Raw genomic sequence first — 21,316 nt, forward strand, 5'->3', positions numbered from 1 at the left:
ACCTTTTCTTGGGAATGTGCTCAAGGGGAATCTTTGTTGACGCTCTTGAAGAACTTGGCAAGTGCAGAAGCCTTTCCCCCGTGGCCTCTGGGGCACACCTATATCCAGCAGGGAATGCAACTGTAAAAGGTAACAGTGACATTTCTGAGAACAGACAGGCATGCAGACCAAGAGATTCACAGAGAATGTGTCAAGCCAGAAATGTGATTAATGGGATCTTACAATGAGTAAGGATACTTATGGGCTACCTTTGACAGACGTGAGAAATTGATATATAGCACACTTGGTCTCAGTGTCTTTCTTCATCTCTACTATGAATTACAGGGGTCCATTTGTGATTTTTATGTGTGTGTTCTTCCTCTACTTACAAACCAATCTCAATGTTTTTATCACCCAATGTAATATGATACAGCCAAGAACTGGCAGTTCTGCTTTTCATTACCCTTGTTACTTGCCAGTAGACAGGTACACTGACTCACACAACGCGGGATTGTACTGGTGTCTGTCACTTTTATGCCCACACACCCTCCTTCCCTGTGTCTAGATACGTAAGCATGATGTCCACTCAGAAAATCTGTGAGGTGGAGTTCCTCTCTGTGTTGAAGCTGCCATGACTCACCCTGCAGACCTACCTGGGTGAAATGAATAATGTAACCTTTGAGACGCTCCTTTGTGGAAAGCACAATGATGAATTTAAACCATTCTTCTCCAAATTAGTGTCTCCTCTCTGTACAAAATGAGTTAAGCAAACTATTGCCTGTCTGGGGCAACTGACACCAGCATGAAGAACATATTTCTTTGTTTCACTGTTTGTCCTCAATGAAGGATTCCAGCGGCAGATGTGAACAAAACAAACAACTGAACTCTTGGCAGTGTGGTCACGTGACCTAAACAAGTTTTACTGTAGCTTTCGGTCCCCGTGCGTCTCTTTCCCGGCACAACACAAGAACTAGAAACCACACCCAGACCTCATGCTCCTGGAGCAGACCAGCAAGCTCTGACAGCTGTAGCACGTTCCAGATAAGATCAGGCCAGCTCTCAATCAGCATGCACTTTTCTGCTTGCCACAACCACTGCCACATTAGTTTGACGCATTGACGAGTTGACCTAAAACTAAAAAGTATGAATTAATTCCGACCAGAATAGACTCTTTGTTTTACCTGTAAAAACTAGATTGTGGGTTGTTTTGGCGCCACAGCAGTATTTTGCCACTCAGACCAGTGTTTGAACTGTGCATGTCCCTCATCTAATCTCCCTGGATGTTTACCTTTTTCCCCTACTGCTAGGAGGCTTATCTCTCTCATCGACACAGCCTTGGTTGTAATATAGCACTACCCTCAGTTATATCTACTTCTGCTTTCCGTGGTCAGGGGGTATTTAGTAAGACAGTAAATCTCCTCAACTAAAATGTGCTTCTATTGAATTTTAGATAGATAGCATATTTTTACAGCAGATAGTGGAGTAAAGCTGGCTTTGTATTGCGTGACCACCAGTGGTTATAGCTTTGTTAGTCTTGTGCAGTTTCATTTTTCAGTTACTTAATTTTAATTTACATGACTTTTTAAGAGTTTTTATTTATTTTTGCGGATTCTTTTTTTTGTCCACGCGTTCCTTGCACTGCAGTCCTTGTCCTTTGTTAGCAGGTCCTACACAGCTCTTGAATCCTCATGCGTGGGTCACAAGTATGGCGTTTGTTTTGATAAGTGAAACTTTGGCTGTCATTTTTTGCTTGTCATTAGCTGCTGAATAACTGCAGGGTTAACAGGCTTTTTAAGATAGTGATTTGGATACTTATTGTATTCTTCTTCCATTTTTGATATCTTTGAAAATGTAATAGGAAGATATAGTTTATAAATATAATCTTTGGTAAAATTAGGTTAAAATGTAAGATTAAAAAATGAAAATTGAAAAAAATTTGTGAGCACCTTGGCCCTTCATGAAGAGATCTCCGGCCTCCACTGAGATGACTTTTAAAGTTCATGTTTTTCTTATTTATCAGGCTCGATCCTCATGATACCTGTTGCTGTTAATAGCTGCTTGTTTCCAAAAATATAGACTGGATTTTCTCTTAAGATGTTTTCCATTATGATAATAAATAGTACTCCACACCAGGGATTATGTTATCTTGATAAGCTCCATATCAGAGAGGCTAAAATCTGTACCTGCTCTCCTGCCCTCACCTCTGATATCAAATCACATCACGTTTACCTATAAAGCACGTTTTAAAAACAACTGGAGTTGACCAAAGTGCTGAACAAATTATAGCAAAAGGCACAACAGTAGCGAGTGAAAGGACATCAGTAGCAAAAAGGCACAAACAACAACAATGAATGGCAATGATAAAATACAAGGCAATATCAAAATATGTAAAACAGAATAAAACTTGCAATATCAATTCGTAATAAAAAGAAAACAAATAGATTAAAAAAATACTAATATACTAAAACCGCTAAGAGCAACCAAAGGCCATTGAAAACATGTACATCTTGAGTTTTGTCTTAAAAGTATCAATGGACCAAAGTTTTGGCATGATCTCCCTTTCCCACTTAAAAAGCAATCTGAGGATCTTAGAGGCCTAGAGTTGGAGTATAGGCAGAGGAGTTCTGAAATGTACAGGGATGCCAGCCCATGTACGGCTTTAAAAACAAATAAAAGAACCTTGAATTCAATCCTGTATTTGACAGGTAGCCAGTGCAGGGACGCTAGTACAGGTGTAATACTGTCTCTTTTTCTGGCGCCAGTTAGGAGTCTCATTGCTGGTTAGGCAAATGGGACTGGCCAACACCCCGGTACAGTGAGTTCCAGTAATCCAGCCTTGATGATTGATGATGATTGATGATGATGGTAACAGCGGTGGTAACAGTCTTCATATCATTGAGAGAGAGGATGGACTTTAGTTTGGCAATGTTTCTCAGCTGAAAATAGAACCTTTCACCACAGAGTTGATCTGTTTGTCAGATTTCAGTGCCGAGTCAAAGATGACACCAATATTCCTGGCATGGGTATGAGGGTTCGATCTCAACGTCCGTATGTGACTAGCTATACTCCCGGTGGTGTTAGGGGGGCCAAAAACAATGACTTCTGTCTTATTATCATAGATGTGTAACTCTCATAAGTTGGCGTCAAAACATGCTGGAGCACTGACAAGACAGTCATGCTTCACTGTCATCACCTCTCGTCCACTATGCCACTAGCTGTGCTGTGTTGTATAACCACGATGTTGCGACAGAGTCTGTTTTCCAGAGCGTGGCGTGCAAGAGGGACACACGGGAGGAACACACGTGAGACGGCACTTCAGCACTACCAGCACCTTTCTTACCCATGCCAGCCACTTTTTTTTTTTTTTTTTTTTCAAATCATCCATGCCTGCTGTGCACAATACGCACCCACAGAGGGAGAAGATTAGTAGAGCATGACGAAGAATAGATGGCTACACAAAACTGGTTTCAAAAGTAAACCTAATGTGCTTTTATTTACAGGCAAGCATGCTCTGTTCTGTGTCATCAGTTTGATGTGTTTGTCTTAAATATTTAGTTTCTAAAGTAAAATATAACAGCACTCCATGAAAACAATGTCATTATTTCAAAACCTTCACCTTGTGTGCTTCAATCAGAGTGCTTGTCAGATTGTCAAACTGTGTCTGAAATCCCCTCCCCCTCCACACCCTTTCGATGGCGATATTTGGTAGGGCTGTGTTCAACGATTTATGTAAATTTCCAAAATCAATAGTTCAATGGCTACTTCACGCAGCGATTGACCAGGTGTGCAAGTTAGACTATGAAGGCCTTAGAGTAAAGACTGTATAAACGTGTGTGCCATATCCCTGTATTTGAACAATTATCAGATCTCACCCCCTCTCTGATGGCAGGATTTTCTATCCGCCTTCAGAACAGCTATAAACACAAAGACATACTAACTTGTTTGATTCAGGCATAAGCCAGCCTTGACTCTCCTGTGTTATGTACCCTTGACTTTGTGTTCATAGCTGCTTTCAATCTCCCTTGTCATTGCTCAAGCACAGAAGCAGTTTCTGGGATTCTTTGACTCACTGGACCACCCAGTCCCACTTGTCACTTGTTGCTCAGAGAAGTCACTTCTTATTACGATTTTTACAATTCTGCATAGATGTTTCAAAGTTCAAAAGAATGCAACTTTCCGGCAGCATAAGCTCAGACAGACTGTCTGGTGATAACAGACATGGAGTTGCTGGGCAACTCATGAACCCACTTTATACATTCTGCTCATTTGTAACTCCAGCAGAATGGAAGCAGATGGGACAGTGGAGGGGCAAGCTGTTACTTACTGATGACACACTGACACTTGTTGTGTGCATACTAGAGCCTGACAGATAAATCGGTCAGGCTGATATAGCAGCTGATATCAGCTCATTGCAGATATATCAGTATTGGCAGACATGTCAGCCAATAAATGACAAGAAATTGAAGAGCAGAAATGCTTTGTTTTGTGTCATCATTTTATAGTTTGTTCAACAAAGAGTAGTAGTGTCAAAAAGAGTTTATTTTTCAAGTGTAAAGCATCCTGCTCAGAATATTCCTGGGATGCAACTATGAAAAAAACAAATTTGAAGAATTTGGCTGGTGATTTTCTATATTTTTCTTATTGTCAACAAATCTCATGTGCAGAGTCAAACCAACAATGATCTACTTACAAGTATTACATGTGTATCCAAAGCCTTATATATCGTATTCCTCTATGCCGTAGACCTCCATATGAATATAAATAAATATTAATATTAAATATTAAATTTGTCTTTGGTAGATTATTTCTTTGTTGTAACAATGCTTCGTGGCAATGAATCTTATACCTCTGGAAAGCCTGTTTATTTCCCTTTTAAATGGTGCCACATTTGTAAGGAACATGCATTTGTGGAATGAGCAGCAGAGCTGAGTATGTGGGTTGTGCCCATGAAAAATTTGCCAAATCTTCTCTGCCAATGCCAAACAGCTTATTCTGCCATTGACTCTTGTTTGGTGGATTGGATGATTGAAGTTTGAAGAAACAAGACATATTGTCAATTTAACAATTTATTCATTTAACAAACAGGAGCCTCCATAGTGTGTGGAAGAATCTTACACAGCCACAACAGCCTGGCACCTCCTCCTCATGCTGGTCACCAGTCTGGTCACACACTGCTGTGGGATGGCATCCCATTCTTCAACCAGCATTTGTCACAAGTCAGCCAACGTGGTTGTGTTGGTCACTCTGGCACGAGCAGCACGCCCAAGCTGATCCCACAAGTGTTCAATGGGGTTGAGGTCAGGACTGCTGGCAGGCCATTTCATCCTCTCCACTCCCAAATTCTGGAGGTAGTCTCTGATAAACCCCGCTCTGTGGGGGCGAGCGCTGTCATCTTGGAGGCTAGAGGTCGGTCCCAGACTGTGGAGATATGGGATTGCCACTGGTTGCAGAATCTCATCTCGATATCTCTCTGCATTGAGATTGCCTCCAATGATGACAAGCCTCATTTTTCCAGTGAGGGAGATGCCGCCCCACACCATCACACTGCCTCCACCAAAAGTTGTTACTCTATCGGTGCAGCAATCAGCATAGCGTTCTCTGCGTCTTCTCCAGACTTTGACCCTACAATCCAACTGCTGTAGGCAGAATCTGGACTCATCGCTGAACATAACGTTCCTCCACATGTTAAGGTTCCAGTGCATGTGTTGCTGACACAAACGGGCCTGACGGTGAAGGGTAGTCATGGCAGGCCTCCTGGCAGCCCTATGAGGTCGGAGATTGGCTGCGTGCAGTCTGATCTGGATTGTCTGGGCAGAGAGCCGTCGGCCATATCGTCCTGCAAACCTTGACTGCAAATCTGTAGAAGACAGCGTATGGTACCTGAGTACTGACAGGGTGAGGAAACAGTCTTCTTGGGGTGTCGTCTTCTTGGGATGCTGCCAATCAGGTGACAGTCAGGCACCTGATTGGCAGCACCTGGGGGTACCAGAAGCTCAAAACAAGAGTCAATAGCAACAGCAAAATAAGCTGTTTGGCATTGACGGAGAAGATTTTTCATGGGCGCAAGCCACATACTCAGCTCTGCTGCTCATCCCACAAATGCATGTTCCTTACAAATGTGGCACCATTAAAAGGGAAATAAACAGGCTTTCCAACGGTATAAGATTTATTGCCAAGAAGCATTGTTACAACAAAGAAATAATCTACCAAACACAAATTTCCTTATTTTTTGTGCTAAGTTTATATAAATTGCCATATGAGTACAAAACTCTTGTACTCATATGTATTGATGACAATGACTTTGTATTGTTCTTAAAGAAAGTTATAATGTAGTATAAAGTCAAGACTTTGTGATATGTAGCACACCAAGCTAGCGAAATGCCTGCCGTACTAAGAACCTCTCTCCTGCAAGTTACAATCTTACCACTGTTACTACTCTTTGGAGCTGTTTCTAAACAAACTATGGTGACTGCTCTCTTCAGGGACAAATGAACATGGCACTCAGTGCAGCTGTGTGGCTCATTGACGTGTTTTTAATAGTTTTAGGACAATAACAGAGGTCTGCGGCACAGAGGAATAAGATATATCAGGTTTTGGATACACACACACACATACTTGTAAGTAGGATGAGGTCATTGATGGTTTGACTCACACATGAGAATTGTTGACAATAAGAAAAATGTAGAAAATCACCAGCCTCATCCTTAAAGAGAACCTTATCAAAACTGCGTATATATGTATATATATATATACTTTTTTTTTTTATTTTTTTTTTTATTTTTTTTTTTATAAACTCCCAAATATCAATGTCAGTATCAGCCTAAAAAATTCTGTATCAGTCAGGCTATACCACACACACTCAGTACCGGTTAACATGCTGAATGTATCATGTACTCTGGCAGGAGAAGAGACAACAATGTATCTGAGAAAATAAGCTTTGTGTTGGTTGTCTGTACAGCAGTCTGGTGCTGCTGCTGTGTAGCGATGTGAGGTGACGAGGTGTTGCCTGGGAGCCTGGAGGAAAGAGATCTGTAGCAGAGTGACAAGTGGCACTGGTGTGTGTGTGTGTCTGTGTGTGTGTGTGTGTGTGTGTGTGTCTGTGTGTGTGTGTGTCTGTGTGTGTGTGTGTGTGTGTGTGTGTGTGTGTGTGTGGTGGGTATGAAGAAGCACCGTCAGTGGGGATGTAGAGTGTGACTCATCTTGGTGAGACGTCAGTGCTCCGTCATCAGTCGTCTGCAGCAGTCTATCACAGGCAAACACTCATGCAGACACGTACAATAGACTTTCAATATATTCCACTCAAAGTTAATGACTGGCAGGCTCCCACTTACATCCTTGCTGCAAAATCAAAATCAGATGTGCAGTGTTTAAGCTTTAGGGATTAATTTTGGAGATCTCATTATAAATTAAACAATCTCAGTTGCTTGATAGAGCTGATGGAATTAGTTGCGCTGTGGTAATGTTTAATATTGTCTTTCCAGATGGTGAAGAACAATACAAGTGAGCCTGTGTATAGTAAAACACTGCATTATCTGTGCAAGAAAACAACTGTTTGCCAATACAATATGAGCAAAAACAGGCAGAAATTCCTTGTAAATAGACTGCCTGTGTTTGCTTTCTGAGCTCTCTGTGATGAGACTGACCTATGACATTGCCACTGGCTCTGGTCAAGTAAAGTCAAGCCCTTCTTCCTAAGAAATGTGGCTGTTTGACTCATGATTGATGCTCCGGGTCTCATACCTCCGCACGGTCATCAGAGAGAGACCAAAGGATTGTGCTAATGGCCCACTAAATTTGCTCTACTCAGCCGGCAGAAGCAGGCTGCTCCTCTGTGACAACCTGACTAATAAGTCAGGTGTTCAGTGTGCTGCTATTGATTCACAGGCTGCAGAGGGAAGCAGGGCCGGCTGCTGCTGAAAGGAAGCTGGATCTTGGATCTTCGGTTAGATTAAAGAACGCACTCACTGAGGCAGTCGTATTTCTCTCTGACAGCGATATAACAGGAGGGCAACAGTGAATGACAATCATTGTGTTTTTGTTCAAAGTACACACTGCGCAACTTCAAAAAAATCTACATGTACGCATTATGTTTGTGCTTGTAAATTACCCTTAAAACATGTCTAACGTTAAAGACATGAAGGCCAGGTGCAGCTGTATACATTAGCAACAGCTTTAATGTTACATCTGATTTGATAAACATTTGGAAAGCATGATAGCTGCTGTCCGTTTGTTGTGTGCTCAATTTGCAAAATGATATTCCAGAAACGGTGACATTTTCTCGGCGGGAGTTATCTGGTTTCAGCACATGCATGTGTGACAGCTCGGACTTAGAAGGGAAATTAATTTCTGATCAATATCTCTTTATGACATTTATTCCCCTGCCAGAATGTCATACATAAAGCAATGAGCAGCTTGTGGTCACCGACGTTATAATGTTCACAACCACAGAGGGAGGCAAACAGCAACCTTGTTGAATGATAATTGATGTCCCACCCATATTTAATGCCCAAATCACACTTTCAGAGAAAAAAAAAACTTTGATCTGACTATAAATTGAATTACTCATCTAAACAAAAAAAAAATTCTTGCAACAGTCTGTCCATTGAAGTAGGCAGACGTGTGTGAAGTATAACAGTAATGCAAGAGGAGGCTTTCATCTGTCAAAGAGCAGGATTTTTGGCTCCTCGTTCAGAATTTGTCGTAACTTAGAAAGCTTTGATGTTCAAAAGTGAAATCCAAAACTGGCAGAGATTCGGTTTATATAATCAGTAGACATAACGTCTGTGCAAAGAAAGAACTGAGCTGTCATTGCCGTTAACTACAGCTTCACATTTGCCTCACTGAGAATCCGCTGAAACTAAACCTCAGTCCCTGGGGCTGCATGAGAAATTGCCACTTGACCGCACCGTGCACACCTCAGAGACTTCAGTGTGTTCATATTGATTGATTATGGATTTAGAGTCAATCCTGGGATATCTTCTATAGATAACAGTGAGGCAGGTAATGACCCCTGGTGATATATTTCTGTGTAAGACAGATTGCTCTCATCCACACTTATCTCTCACCAAAAGCTTTGAACTCTTCTTTTTTTTTTGAGGAATTATTCATCTTGATGGTTGCACACATCAAAACCCAGACGTTTGAGAGATTTCAGATTGTTGCATAAGGTAGAATCTGAAACTTGTTCTCACCTGTGAGTCAGAGTAAAGCTGTTGTTTTGTGTAACAGACTTGAACTTTGATTATTTTTAATATTCACTCATTCACTGCAGGGAGGAGTTAGAGATGGAGCTCACAGCTGACAAAAAGGGTAATTAAATTGTTAAATTTAGTTTTATGTGAAATTGATTTAACACAAGGCATAAAGTATTTGATAATAATAAGCTTGTTGTGATGTATAAACATCTTTATTATTCATCACACTTGTTCACGTGTTCAGTTATATGAGGATTTATTGTTTTATGCTCCATTAAGTGATTATTTTTTTTCCCACATTAAATGATATGACAGGGTGACCTGAAGCGCTGAAACCACTAAGAACAGCCAGCTCTATGCAGCTTTTAGCTACTTTTAGCTCATCATTTTGGCTACTTGGCTGCACACTGGCTGTATCATTGAGTCTTATAGCTCTCATCGTACAGTTTCAGCAGCCACCTCCCAAACATGAAAAACAGCAAAGATACAAAGTTAAGAAGTAACTCGTAAATAAAGTCGAACATCTAGCAAGCTAGAGACAGGTATTTTTCTCAATAGTTGGTGAAGACCAAGCCAGAGCTAAAACTTCAGTGAATATTAGACAGAAGTCAGGCGGCCAGAAAAACAGTCATTCTAACTGTGTGTTCAGACGGAACGCGAAGTGGTACGATTACGTATAAAGTCAATTCAAAAACGCAAGTATAGGCATCCCCGCGAGTTTCAACTGGAGCAAAAATTTTGCATGTATCCCGGAGCTTTATGAATCTGCTTCATGAATGTACAGAGACGAGAGGGGAAAGGAGAGAGACTGGAGGGAAATAACAGAAAAAAATCAGGAGTCTCTGGTGAACTCTGAGTTCAGTTAGAGGCTGAACTGAACACAAAAACACAGACACGGTCGGTGCGTCTGTTGCTAGCTAGCTTACACTAATGTACAGCTGGTATGAACAGGCCTGGCAGTCAAATACGCGCCAATGATGCAAAGTGAAAATTCCCTCACAATCTGTCTGAACACACCATAAGTACAGAATTATTTGCTAACACAGTTGCTATAGCAACTTAATTAGCCACTGGTTTTATTTATTGTCTCCCTGCCTCTCCCTAGGTATCTGCTGTAGATTATATGGGGACTTTTGAGGAGCTCAACAACCAGGATCTAGGCAGTAGCTGCCCTTGATCCCTGCGAGCACAGTTTCATTGGCTCATTGCCAGAGGAGGAAATAAAAACAAATAGGAGAGGAAAGCAGTTGAAAGGCCTTACACTGTTAGTTTCTAGATCTCTGACTGTAATAGGAGGCTGTTTTGCTGCAAATTAACTAGTGTGGCAGCAGGCGAGGAAAAACAGCTGTGACGTCTCACCAATGGCAGGATTAAAACTAAGCTCCTTTGCACGGCTGTACTGGTGCTGTATGTCCATCCAAGAGTCAAAACAGACACAACACTGAATGACAACAGCAAAAGACCTGTTTTCACCGCTGTAAAAAAAATAATAAACAAGCTCATAAATCCTCTTGGCTTTGGTATTATCATACAAGCTGCACACCACATTTATGACAGTATATTAGTGTACTATCTGAGGTTGTAACCATAGAAACCAGAGAGAGGTACGTCGCTGGCCTTTCCATCATTTAAAGCGGAGAGCATGACGTCAAAGTGACCACTGTTTTCCCTCTGAGGGAGTTTTTCCTTTCATTCAGAGCAGCGAGGGGTCCGCATGACAGATAACAGGGTGAGTCAGCAGCACTATCATACAGCTTAATGAGGAAGTGGCTGAACTGCAACACATGAATTGAATGCATCTATAATGAATGCATAACTTCCCATGACACAAGAGGGGAAGAGACAGTACTCCTTATCACACCATTCATACAAACGCTGGATGGAAAGCCTTTTAATCTGATCTGTTTACTGTCACAATACAAGAAATACAACTGCGTCACACAAATGCCAGACTATTAACACTCTGCTGAATGACAAACAACGTGAGTTGTGGTGTAAGGTCACTGCAAAACATGATACCTTTGAGGACAACATTTCTTTCATTTTACCTTTTAAAATACTGAGATGCTTTTGACTTTTTTGGTGGCAGGGAGCAAAAAATATAAAGAAATTATGATCCTGAAAAGAGTTTATATTGTTGTATATTACAGTTAGGTTTATGTCTGTTTCGAAACTTCTTAAACGTTCTTGAATCTCAGATGTTTTCGTTGTTGTGCTCATTTATGACTTTTCCCTGCAGTGCGAGAAACAACCAAGCCACTCAGAGGTTTAGCGTGATTAAAAACAGGGGCCTCATCTTCCTGTGCTACAGCCAGAACACCGGCAACAGAAAAATGGCCACAAAAATGGTGACAAGCGTGGATGAGATTGACAAAGTTGTACAGCATAACAACTCTGAAATCGGCATACATCTCCGATCATCGTGACAAATGTTAACTTAACTGCTTCTGGCAACCGTTAGCTGCTGAGGTAGCTACAGTGAAGATGAACAAGCAGCCTGAAACCCATTTAAAAAATATAGTTTAAAAATCCTGACATGAACTTTTATTTTTAATTATATTACATTCATTCTTGTTACTATTTATAACAACTTTTGATATGTTTGCTGAAATTTGTATAATGTCTAACCGGCTATTGTCAGTGTATAGTTAGTCATGGTTTCCTCAGTGACCTGCAGTAAACTTTACCATAAATGTGGGCAAAGAAAGTCTGTATACGTGAGCTGAGACCAAGACCTGAACCTGTCAGAGCTGCTGCCTCATCAAATGTCTCACATCTTTAACTTAGCTCATCCCTCAGTCTCATCCCGCCCCTCAGGCTCTATCCTGCTGCTGACGACCAAAAAATCCCTCTGTGTCTTTTCTCACTGACCTTTACTCTGGTTCGGGTCATGTGACAACTAGCAGGGTCATTTCTCTGCAAGATGGTTTGAAAATAAGGAAAAAATACTCTTTCATTTTCAAATAAACCCACAAAAATACATACAACATAATGCTTTGATGAACAGAACATTTCATGACTCAGAAGACTTTTTTTTGTTATTATTACAGGATCATTCAGAGTTTCTCAACCTTCTCTGACCGATGAGCCCATTCTTAGCCACGCCAGAGACATGGCTCCAGGGATTCAGTCTGGCCTCAACTTGGGTTCACACTGAAATATCTGAAAAGTCTTTTTGTACAGACTTTAATGTTGCCTGGATGATTCATCTCATTGTTCTCCTGACGTTCCCTCTATGGTCATCATCAGGTCAAAATTTAAATTTGTCCAGTTCTACCTGCAAAACTAATGATATTACCATTAACCTCAATTGTACTTTGTGTTAATTAGCAAATGTTAGCATGGTAACATGCTAAACTAAGATGGTGAACCTGGTGAACAGAATGCAAATGGTGTAAACATCAGCATTTTAACATTGCAGTTTTGATGTTAGCATGCTGACGTTAGCAATAAACTTGCGTTATTTTGTTCAGATTGTGCTTATGAGTTGCTGAGTCGGAAAAAACATTCACTATGACGTCTCCCACTTGGTGAAAAGAACTACAGACGTGGCGACAAACTAAAAATGGCTGCAAATTAAGCCATCATCATTGGTATCTAAATAAAATCCGATATTAAACCTGCAGTGCAGAACTTTTGTCTCCTCCTGCTGGTTTTGAGACAAACACTGTCGATGTCATCGCCGCAGACCCCTGACACTTTTTATGTGAACTGGTCCCCGCCCTGGTGACGCGGTTGGGGCTGACTGAGAACAGTCCGCCCTGGTTGACAGTCGTAAACCAATCATTGCTGGTTGACATAAAACGCATCACTACTACTGCACCAGTGCGGGAAAGTCACCACAGGCACCAGATTTAAAAACTCTGGTATACTGCGACATACAGAGAGATTTACCTGGCAGTGATGGACTTAATCAGAATTGTGTGAACTCATTTAGCAAAGGTTTGAATGTAACGGATGTTCATTTATATGTGAAAGTCCTGCATTCCAGCTCTAACACTAATATGATTGTTACAGCAAATTTAAAATGTAAAATGTGTTTAAGATGTGGCTCTTTAATATAAACTATAATGAACCACTCCAAATATGTAACACAGCAAAAGTGGCTCATTAAAGCTGTTTAAATGGCGTGACCCCCAACAGTGGCGGGTAATAATGGAATAATGCGTGAACACTTCCAAAGTCGGAATAACGGGAGGTTACCGAGGCTGAGAAAGTAAAGACAGTACTGCATTACACAACACTAATTCCCATTTTGTGAAAATGCTCTAAAACAACAATAACACAACAAGCTGTGTCATTCTTATGGCAGTCTTGAAAACTAAACATCACCTTTTTGTGATCGGTGTACGAGTCGCTTCACGAGCAGCAGAGAGACTGACAGCCCAGTTTTCAGGACTTGGACCGGAGCTAAACTGGCAGCTTCAGATTTCACTGGGATCTTACCCCGCTGACCAGCCTCTGCTTCCTGTTTGCACTAATAAGACCCCGGGGGCTCATTGGCTGAGCTCAGCGCAGCAGCTAACTGCTGTGGCGCTAATCACCAGTGACCCACATGACACCGTAGACCTTATAGATCTGTCAGCACGCTGCATTCTCAGATTACAGTCAACGGCTCGCCAGTCATGCCGATTATGTTTAATACTCATGCTCAGTTATTCACATTAGTCCTCAGTGTTTTGAACATAAATCCTTAGTTAGAGTGCAGCAGGCTGTTACTGCTTGAGCATATCAGCTGCTGAACTTAATGACATTACGTCTCAGAGGTCACCCGTTGAATCCTGCGAGTGAGAGGCTGCTTCTTTTCAGGCTGTAAGCTGTCCGTGAGTGAGTGTGTAGGGTAACGCATCATTTGGGATTCATTAAGTTTTGACGTGGCGCATTTAGTTTGTACAGTTAACACTGAGGCAGCTGTACCTGCATCGATTAATAAGAAATGACTCATCACGACTCATCTAATGTGTCCCAATCTGTGTGAGTCATGAGCAGCGGAGTGGGTGTGTTTCCTCTGAAAGAAAACAAAAATCAATATCAAATAACACACCGAGTAAAGAGTTTTTACTGTTGGGTTATTTACTAACCAAACACTGTTCAGCTCACTATCATGACATCTGTTTGACACAACTGTGACCTGATCAAATATCCTGTTTCCTTCCTCTTTTTAATGAGACGTACAGTAAATCAGTTTGACCTGTTGCCTTAGGTGGTGATATATAGATGTAGATTGTTTTTATAGTTTTTTTGTTGTTGATAAAAGGCCGATATACATTATAAACTACTCTTAAGAGGTCATGTAAGGTAGAACAGATATCTGTAAAGCTACTTTAGTCTGATATGTTGAGTGTTTCCAACATCACTCTATTTACTAAATTATGCGCTATATTTATCCTTCACAATTTTGAGTGTTAAATTAATGCACCACAAAGCGCCCTCAAAAATTCCCTCAATAGAATGAAAAACAGATGTGAAATTACAGTCGTGCGACACTAAATCTTAAAGTTATGATGCAAAATGATGATGATGATTGTTAAGTGCACACCATCTCAATTTACTGCTCATAACAGAGTGAATTGAATGTCTTTTCCATGATAGTTGTAGAATGTAAACGAGTACATTAAAGTTTTTGTATTTAAAAGTTGAGGTAAATGTACTTAACTTGACTATTTCTATTTTATGTTGCTTTATAGTTCTACTCTATGGAGCTTCAAAATAACAGAAGATAGAAAAAGATTATCAAGTAAGAAATATATGTGAATATATCAACAAATAATACTGTTAGTTAAATAATTAAATTGAGTGTAAAAAGGAATTGACCTCCTTTAACCTCTAATCAGTTGGTAGAAAAGCTATCAGCTGATGACATCAAATAAAACTTTATTTTATTCTTCTATTTATCTTTTACTTGCTCAATTTTTTTTTCATCTTTTTTGGCGTTAGAACGGAGAAGTTTAATCTTGTATCTGTTCCTATTTTCTCCACCAAACACTTTGAGACACCAAACAGCTCTGATACAGTTTAGAGGGAAATATCAGACTTTCCCTCTTTACTCCGCTACATTTATCTGACAGCAGTAGTTACTGCACTAATTCATATTTCACATACAAAACATGTGATGAGTTTATGAAATCTGATGCATTGTTGTAGACAAAACTACTCAACAAAATATAAAAGACGTTTTAATGAGCTCCACCTCGACCCGCTACAGCAGTAAACTGTGATGCATCTGTAATAATAATAACAAAAGTATAACAATCACAGGGGACACTTTTCTACATTTAGTACTTTTACTTTTGATACTTTTTGTATTGTTGTTTACTATATGAATACTTCCTCCACCACTGCACAGGGAGTAATGAATGAGTGAGCGAGGAAGTAATTTCAGACTTTGCTTCATAATTAGTATCTGGGACATTATCTGTGAACTGTGACATAACAAGTGACAAGAACGACTCCGAGGCAGGTTTCTCATTCCACTGTGTTTGCACTGATAAAGAAATCAAGCTCACTTTAAACATGTTTTTCAAAGTGAGCCATCAGAATGGTGCAGAACAGTTATTTGGACTTTCAGTGTGCACCAGTATCTCTTCAGTAGTGTAAAAAACAAAAATTTTCATGAGTTCAGAGATGAATTCTGTGAAGTCCATTTAATCTGGAACCAGGCACTAGTAGGGCACAGTAGGCAGGACACTGTGTGTATTATTGTTATACTCCGCGCACTGTTACATAATACGCAGCCTTCAGAATATTGTGTAATATTTCCAGATAAGAGTAGAGAAAGTATGCGAGGACAACCAATAGCTGCAGTATGTTCATGCACTGTACAAACTGTGCAGTGAATCATTTGGTGATGGTGTCACATTCTTAGTATGCCGGCAAAATGCATGACATTAGCAGGAAAGGATCCACCTCTAATGCTCAGATGTACAGTATGAGGCCTGAAAGACTAACATTACCCAGTGCAACCCAACCCATGCGATGTACGTTCTTCATACATGAATCAACTGTCTCTCTTTTCTCTGCTGCTCCTAAACGCCTGTTACACAACTCGGCTGATCACTCTCTGATCCTCGTAAACATGCAGCGGTATGCAAAAACAAGTCGACAGGACTAAACGCTGCTGTCAAAAATAGTTCAGACTGGCTTTTAAAAGACCTGCATCTACATATTCCCAACCCTGAAACGATAATGTCTCTGAACGCTACTTCCTACAGTCCTGAGCGCAGGGATCGAGGCTCAGGTTTCTGAGGCCTCGGCTCAGCTGCAGATTTCACACTCCTGTGTGTCCTGTGACAGCGGACGTGGTCTCCAGAGAGGAGAGGTGAAAGGGTAATCTGATCCCACCTGCTGACACAGCCTCCCAGTAACTGGGGGATACAACTAATTCTGTTAGACAGACATAAATTGTGTCATTGACACAACCAGTTTAAATAATTCATGACATGACACAACTCCCAGTACTATCACTTCGCAGAAAACAGTCACTGGGTGGGGTCTGTGGGAAGCTGTACTTCCTTCCAACATGAGCTTTGTCAAATGTAGTCAAGCTGTTACTGAACTCATTTACCATCTCTCTCTCTCTCTCTCTCTCTCTCTCTCTCTTCTCTCTTTCTCACACACACACACATGCACAGAAACACACACCTTTGGAATCAGAGCCTCCACAGAGTAACTGATAATGGACCATTGTGTGCCGTGTGGTCACAGGAGCCAGATGATTGAAAACCAAATTAACTTTCCTTCTGAGTGACTCTTGAATAAGCTGAAGCTGTCAACAGCTCACAGGTTCATACCAGTTTCAAATTCTTGTCTGCTTAAACGAGCCGGAATCACTCAGACGTCTTTTAAAAGGTGTTGCTTTTTAAAGGTGTGTGAGCTGTTGAGTACGGTGAAATTCAATCTACACACAGAGAGCAGCTGTGAAAGCTTGTGAAAAAAGTAAAATATATCGTCAAATAACATGCTGTATCTTCAGTTTGTTTAGGTATCCTGGTGTCACTGATCTTTTGTTGCTTCCCTCATAGACTGTGTTTGCATGTGTTTGTTCAAAATACTCAAGAAGAAGCCCTGAACTACTCAGTGCCGCCACTCATGTTGTGCTGACGGGAGAGCATCAACTTCACATCAAATTGGAAAATCTTGTGCTCAACCGAGTCATTACTTCACTTCAAAGAACGTACTTCCTCAAGGCTTTCTTGTTTTTTTTTAAATTTATTTATTTATTTATAAAACTGCAGCAGATGCACTGATATGGCCGCCCGTAATGTCTGAGTGTGACAGAGGAGCTGTAGCTGTTTTACAAATTCTGAAATTTAAAATCCCCAACAAAAATCTCTGTTTCAGAAAAACATACATGGTTGCCTGTGAGATTAACTGTTATGTTGCACGTGTTTGGTAATACCAGCTAGTTATGCTGGCTTTGAAATATGGTGAAAATCTAAATTTAGATTCAGTCCTAACAAGCTTATCTTGAGGAATGTAAACATGTTAAAGATAATGCTGTGTAATGAGTGAACTGTACTACATGTAAACAAAAGCACAGGAGATTGTTTTCAAGTCAGAAATAAACATGAGAGCTGCGATGATTATTTTTTCTTATTGATTAATCTTCAGATAATCGTCTTGATGAATCACACAGTTGATGAAATGTTAAAAAATAGTGAAAAAACATTCAAAATTTCTTAGAGCTCACAGTGTTGTCTTCAATTTGCTTGTTTTGTCCAACCAACAATCCAACTTAAAGATATTCAATTCATGAAAAAGACAAGCAGCAAATCCTCACATTAGAGAAGCTGGAACCAGAAAACATTTAGCATTTATGCTTGAAAAATGACTGAAAGGATTAATCAATATTCAGAATAGTTGCCATTTAATTTTATGTCTATTGACTAATTGATTAACTAATTGTTGCAGCTCTATATTAGATCAAACAAGGTTTAATTTTAAATTGTTTAATATCGAAAGTATCAAAAGGTTAACTAATCCTGCAAAGTTAAGTGTTTCTAGTTTCAGTTTGTGTCCAGTATTAAAACCGAGCTGTTCTTGATTATCATGCACTCGCTTCATTTTCTCGAGTTTGAAATTTGTTATAATGTGTCATAGATCCAAATACCTCCTGACAGATTCTTGATGAATAAAATAGTTGTTGATCATTTTCACTATCTGTATCATTTGTTATCGAGACATCGGGTAGATGCATCTTAGAGAATCATATAAGCGCAGAGAAATAATTTCCAGGTTTCCCACTTTCCAATTCCAAACTGACAGGCAGTTAAATTCCCAACGTCATTTGAGGGGATGATTTTCCACAGTGCACATAAGACATACAGAAAATATTCATAAATTGTTCTTATTGGAGACAGTTAGACAGATAATAAAGGAACAGGTGGAGCTGTAATTTATGGAGCAGCAGTAGGAGGTCAAGAGGTGCACAGAATGTTTGAATTTGTGGATTACAAATAGTTTGCTGGCAGCGGTTGTGGATTTCTGAGGTGTGTTGATGAAAGCAGAGTTAATTGTCCGAGATTAACGACCTGTCATATCTCTGTTGAAATGTTGTTGTTGTAGTTGTGTTTACTGTCAGTGTGAAACCATGTAGGCAATCATACTGGAATTATTATCATTACTTAAAACGGTCCAGAATAAATGTAAAGTTTGGTTTTGATTTTACTGTTTATACACACTATATTTCATTTTGGACTGTTGTTATACAAATATTTTATACTTTTTATAACATACAATACTGCTCAGCTCAAACTATATTATGAACATGATCAGGTTTCATGTGTGAGCTACAAAGTTTGGTGTGCAGGATGTTTGTTTCTGCTTTTCTTGAAGCTGAGTTTCACATGATAACTGATTGATTTCTTGATTGATTTTAAAGTGTGTTCTCTGGAGGATTTCACAAGACATCTGACGCAGAGTTAACTCTAAGTTACTCCTTGCCCTGTGATGATATTGATTATGTGTGTGTTTGTTTGTTTGCAGGGAGCCTGATATTCCCGCCTGGGCTCCTTTACTCTACCAGCTCCAGCTGCTGGACGTTAGAGAGAAACCAGACCCGCTAACTCTCCCTGTAGCCGACCGCATCCGCATCGGCAACCAGAAGCGAGAGAGAGGAAACTTTCATTTCCAGAGGGAGGAATACAGCATGGCTGCAAGAGCCTATTGTATGGCTCTGGATGTGCTAACCACACGCAGCAGAGGTAACCCAGCATCAAAATCTGAATTTATTCATAGAAAATATTTCCATACTGTCGGCTATACCAGGAAAGTGTCACAGTAGTTGATGTGAGCATTACCTCCCCGGGAAAAGGGTGAAAATGGAAAGACAACAAAAAGTGACACAAACACGAAAACAGACCACTTGATGCAGATCTCAGACACGACATTTCCACATCAATCTCGGCCCTAAATGACATAAGAGTTTAGCACTCTGCTCCAGTCCGCCATCACACTAATCACGCCATCACGATGCAGAGGCACATCCATCTGAGCCGAGTGCCACCGTAAATGTTTTTGCTTAATTCTTTTGCATAATCAGAGCTAATCAACTTTCATATCATTTCCACCTTCTTAATCGCTTTAATCATTGACGAGGCAGGGTGGGCCCGAGAGGACAGTGTGACTGAACGAGTCGGTGAAGAGAAAAACATGGACTGCTTCATAATGTATCAATGATGGCTGAGCGGTGAGTGAACTCACCGCAACACTGAAGAGACGAGTTTATCAGGGCATCAAGATCGCGTAATTAGCGGATGAGAAGATGACCAGGAAATAATAATAATAATGCAGAGACGCTAACACGTTACTCTTTTAGGGTCATTTTAGGCCCGTCATTTTACAAATACAATTCATGACACGTGGAGATTATGAATCATTCTTATCGATTAACTGGTAATCATGCACAAACACAAACATTAGAAATGAGCTGTTTAACCAGGAAATGTGGTTGAAAGCTATGGAAAAGGCAAGTAAGAGGACTTTGAGTTCTTTTTTCTATTTTCAAGAATGAACTTTCTTGCTCAATATTTAGGTTTATTTTTGTTTTGGTTTAATTTTAAGTAAGAAAACTTTAAATTCGTGTGATGGATGTACATTATCATATTGCTATCAGGCTAAATAGCTAAATGGATTCGAGAGATTCGGAGCTTATAGCTGTATTGCATCAATATTTTTATATCAATGAATCAAATGATTATGTGTAATATGAGAGTGGTCGCTCCAAATGATGAACACACAGAGAATTATCACTAATTCTACAGTTTCCCGGAGCTCTATGGAGTTTTTTAGCATCTTTTAACTCATTGTTTTGGCTTTACAGCCCACAATTCTACTGTTTTGACTCACTCACCGCTCTCATTAGCATCATTTTCAGCCAAAAAAGCCAAAAAGTTCTGACAAACTCACTGTACACTACCTGCCCAGCATCAAACAGCAGACAAACTCTACAATCAGCTGGTGCTCATAGTGGAGCATTCATAGATAAAGAGCCAGATGTTTACCTAAAGAGTTGGTGGTGACCAAAACAGAGCTACTAGAGAGTAAACATGGATCATCCATTCATCGGATGTTCAGGAACACGACTCCAAATAAATGAAAATGTTGCTCCATGTCTGCTAGATGTGCAGTTGGGCTACTCTTTGCTATCACGTTCACGGTACCGGCTTGATAAGATGTTAGTGTTGTGTTTACAGTTTTGCCTCCAGGTGGCCAAAAAAATCTGGTTTAAAGAATCCAACTTTGAATCCAAATAAAATTGGCTGAATGAAATTCAACCGTAAATTTAAGATATGACAAGTAATAAAAAGACAGATGTGCTCCCTGATTTTCTAACATTTATCACCCATCATGTTCAGGGCCAAGTATGAAAATTCCTCACCACTAACAAGTGCTCATTACTCGGGTCACTGCCGTATTCAGCTGGACATGTTTGGGTTTGATGATGAAACCATGCTGTTATTACAGAGGGGGCGGTGATATAGTATCCAGCTGATTGGAAAAAGGAGCATGAACTGTCTTCATAATGACACCCAATGGATGTTTCTCCTTGAAAGTCCAACTGGTTTCAATAATATTTCCTAGAACTGCTCTCCAGGATTAAATATTGTGACTAATCCAGTCGAACATCTCAGCTTCTTTGTGTC

General features: G+C 40.2%; 1 protein-coding gene across 2 annotated transcripts in view; it reads left to right on the forward strand.

The window, feature by feature from the left end:
* fkbp16 (FKBP prolyl isomerase 16) overlaps window positions 1–21,316 on the forward strand; it is a 35,841-nt gene that overhangs the window by 10,570 nt on the left and 3,955 nt on the right. For both annotated transcript variants that reach the window (XM_067589735.1, XM_067589736.1), the window contains one exon: window positions 19,158–19,375. In XM_067589735.1, the coding sequence (XP_067445836.1) occupies window positions 19,158–19,375 (218 nt within the window). The remainder of the gene's footprint in view (window positions 1–19,157; window positions 19,376–21,316) is intronic.

The sequence above is a fragment of the Thunnus thynnus genome, chromosome 5, assembly GCF_963924715.1.
Source record: "Thunnus thynnus chromosome 5, fThuThy2.1, whole genome shotgun sequence".
NCBI lineage: Eukaryota > Metazoa > Chordata > Actinopteri > Scombriformes > Scombridae > Thunnus > Thunnus thynnus.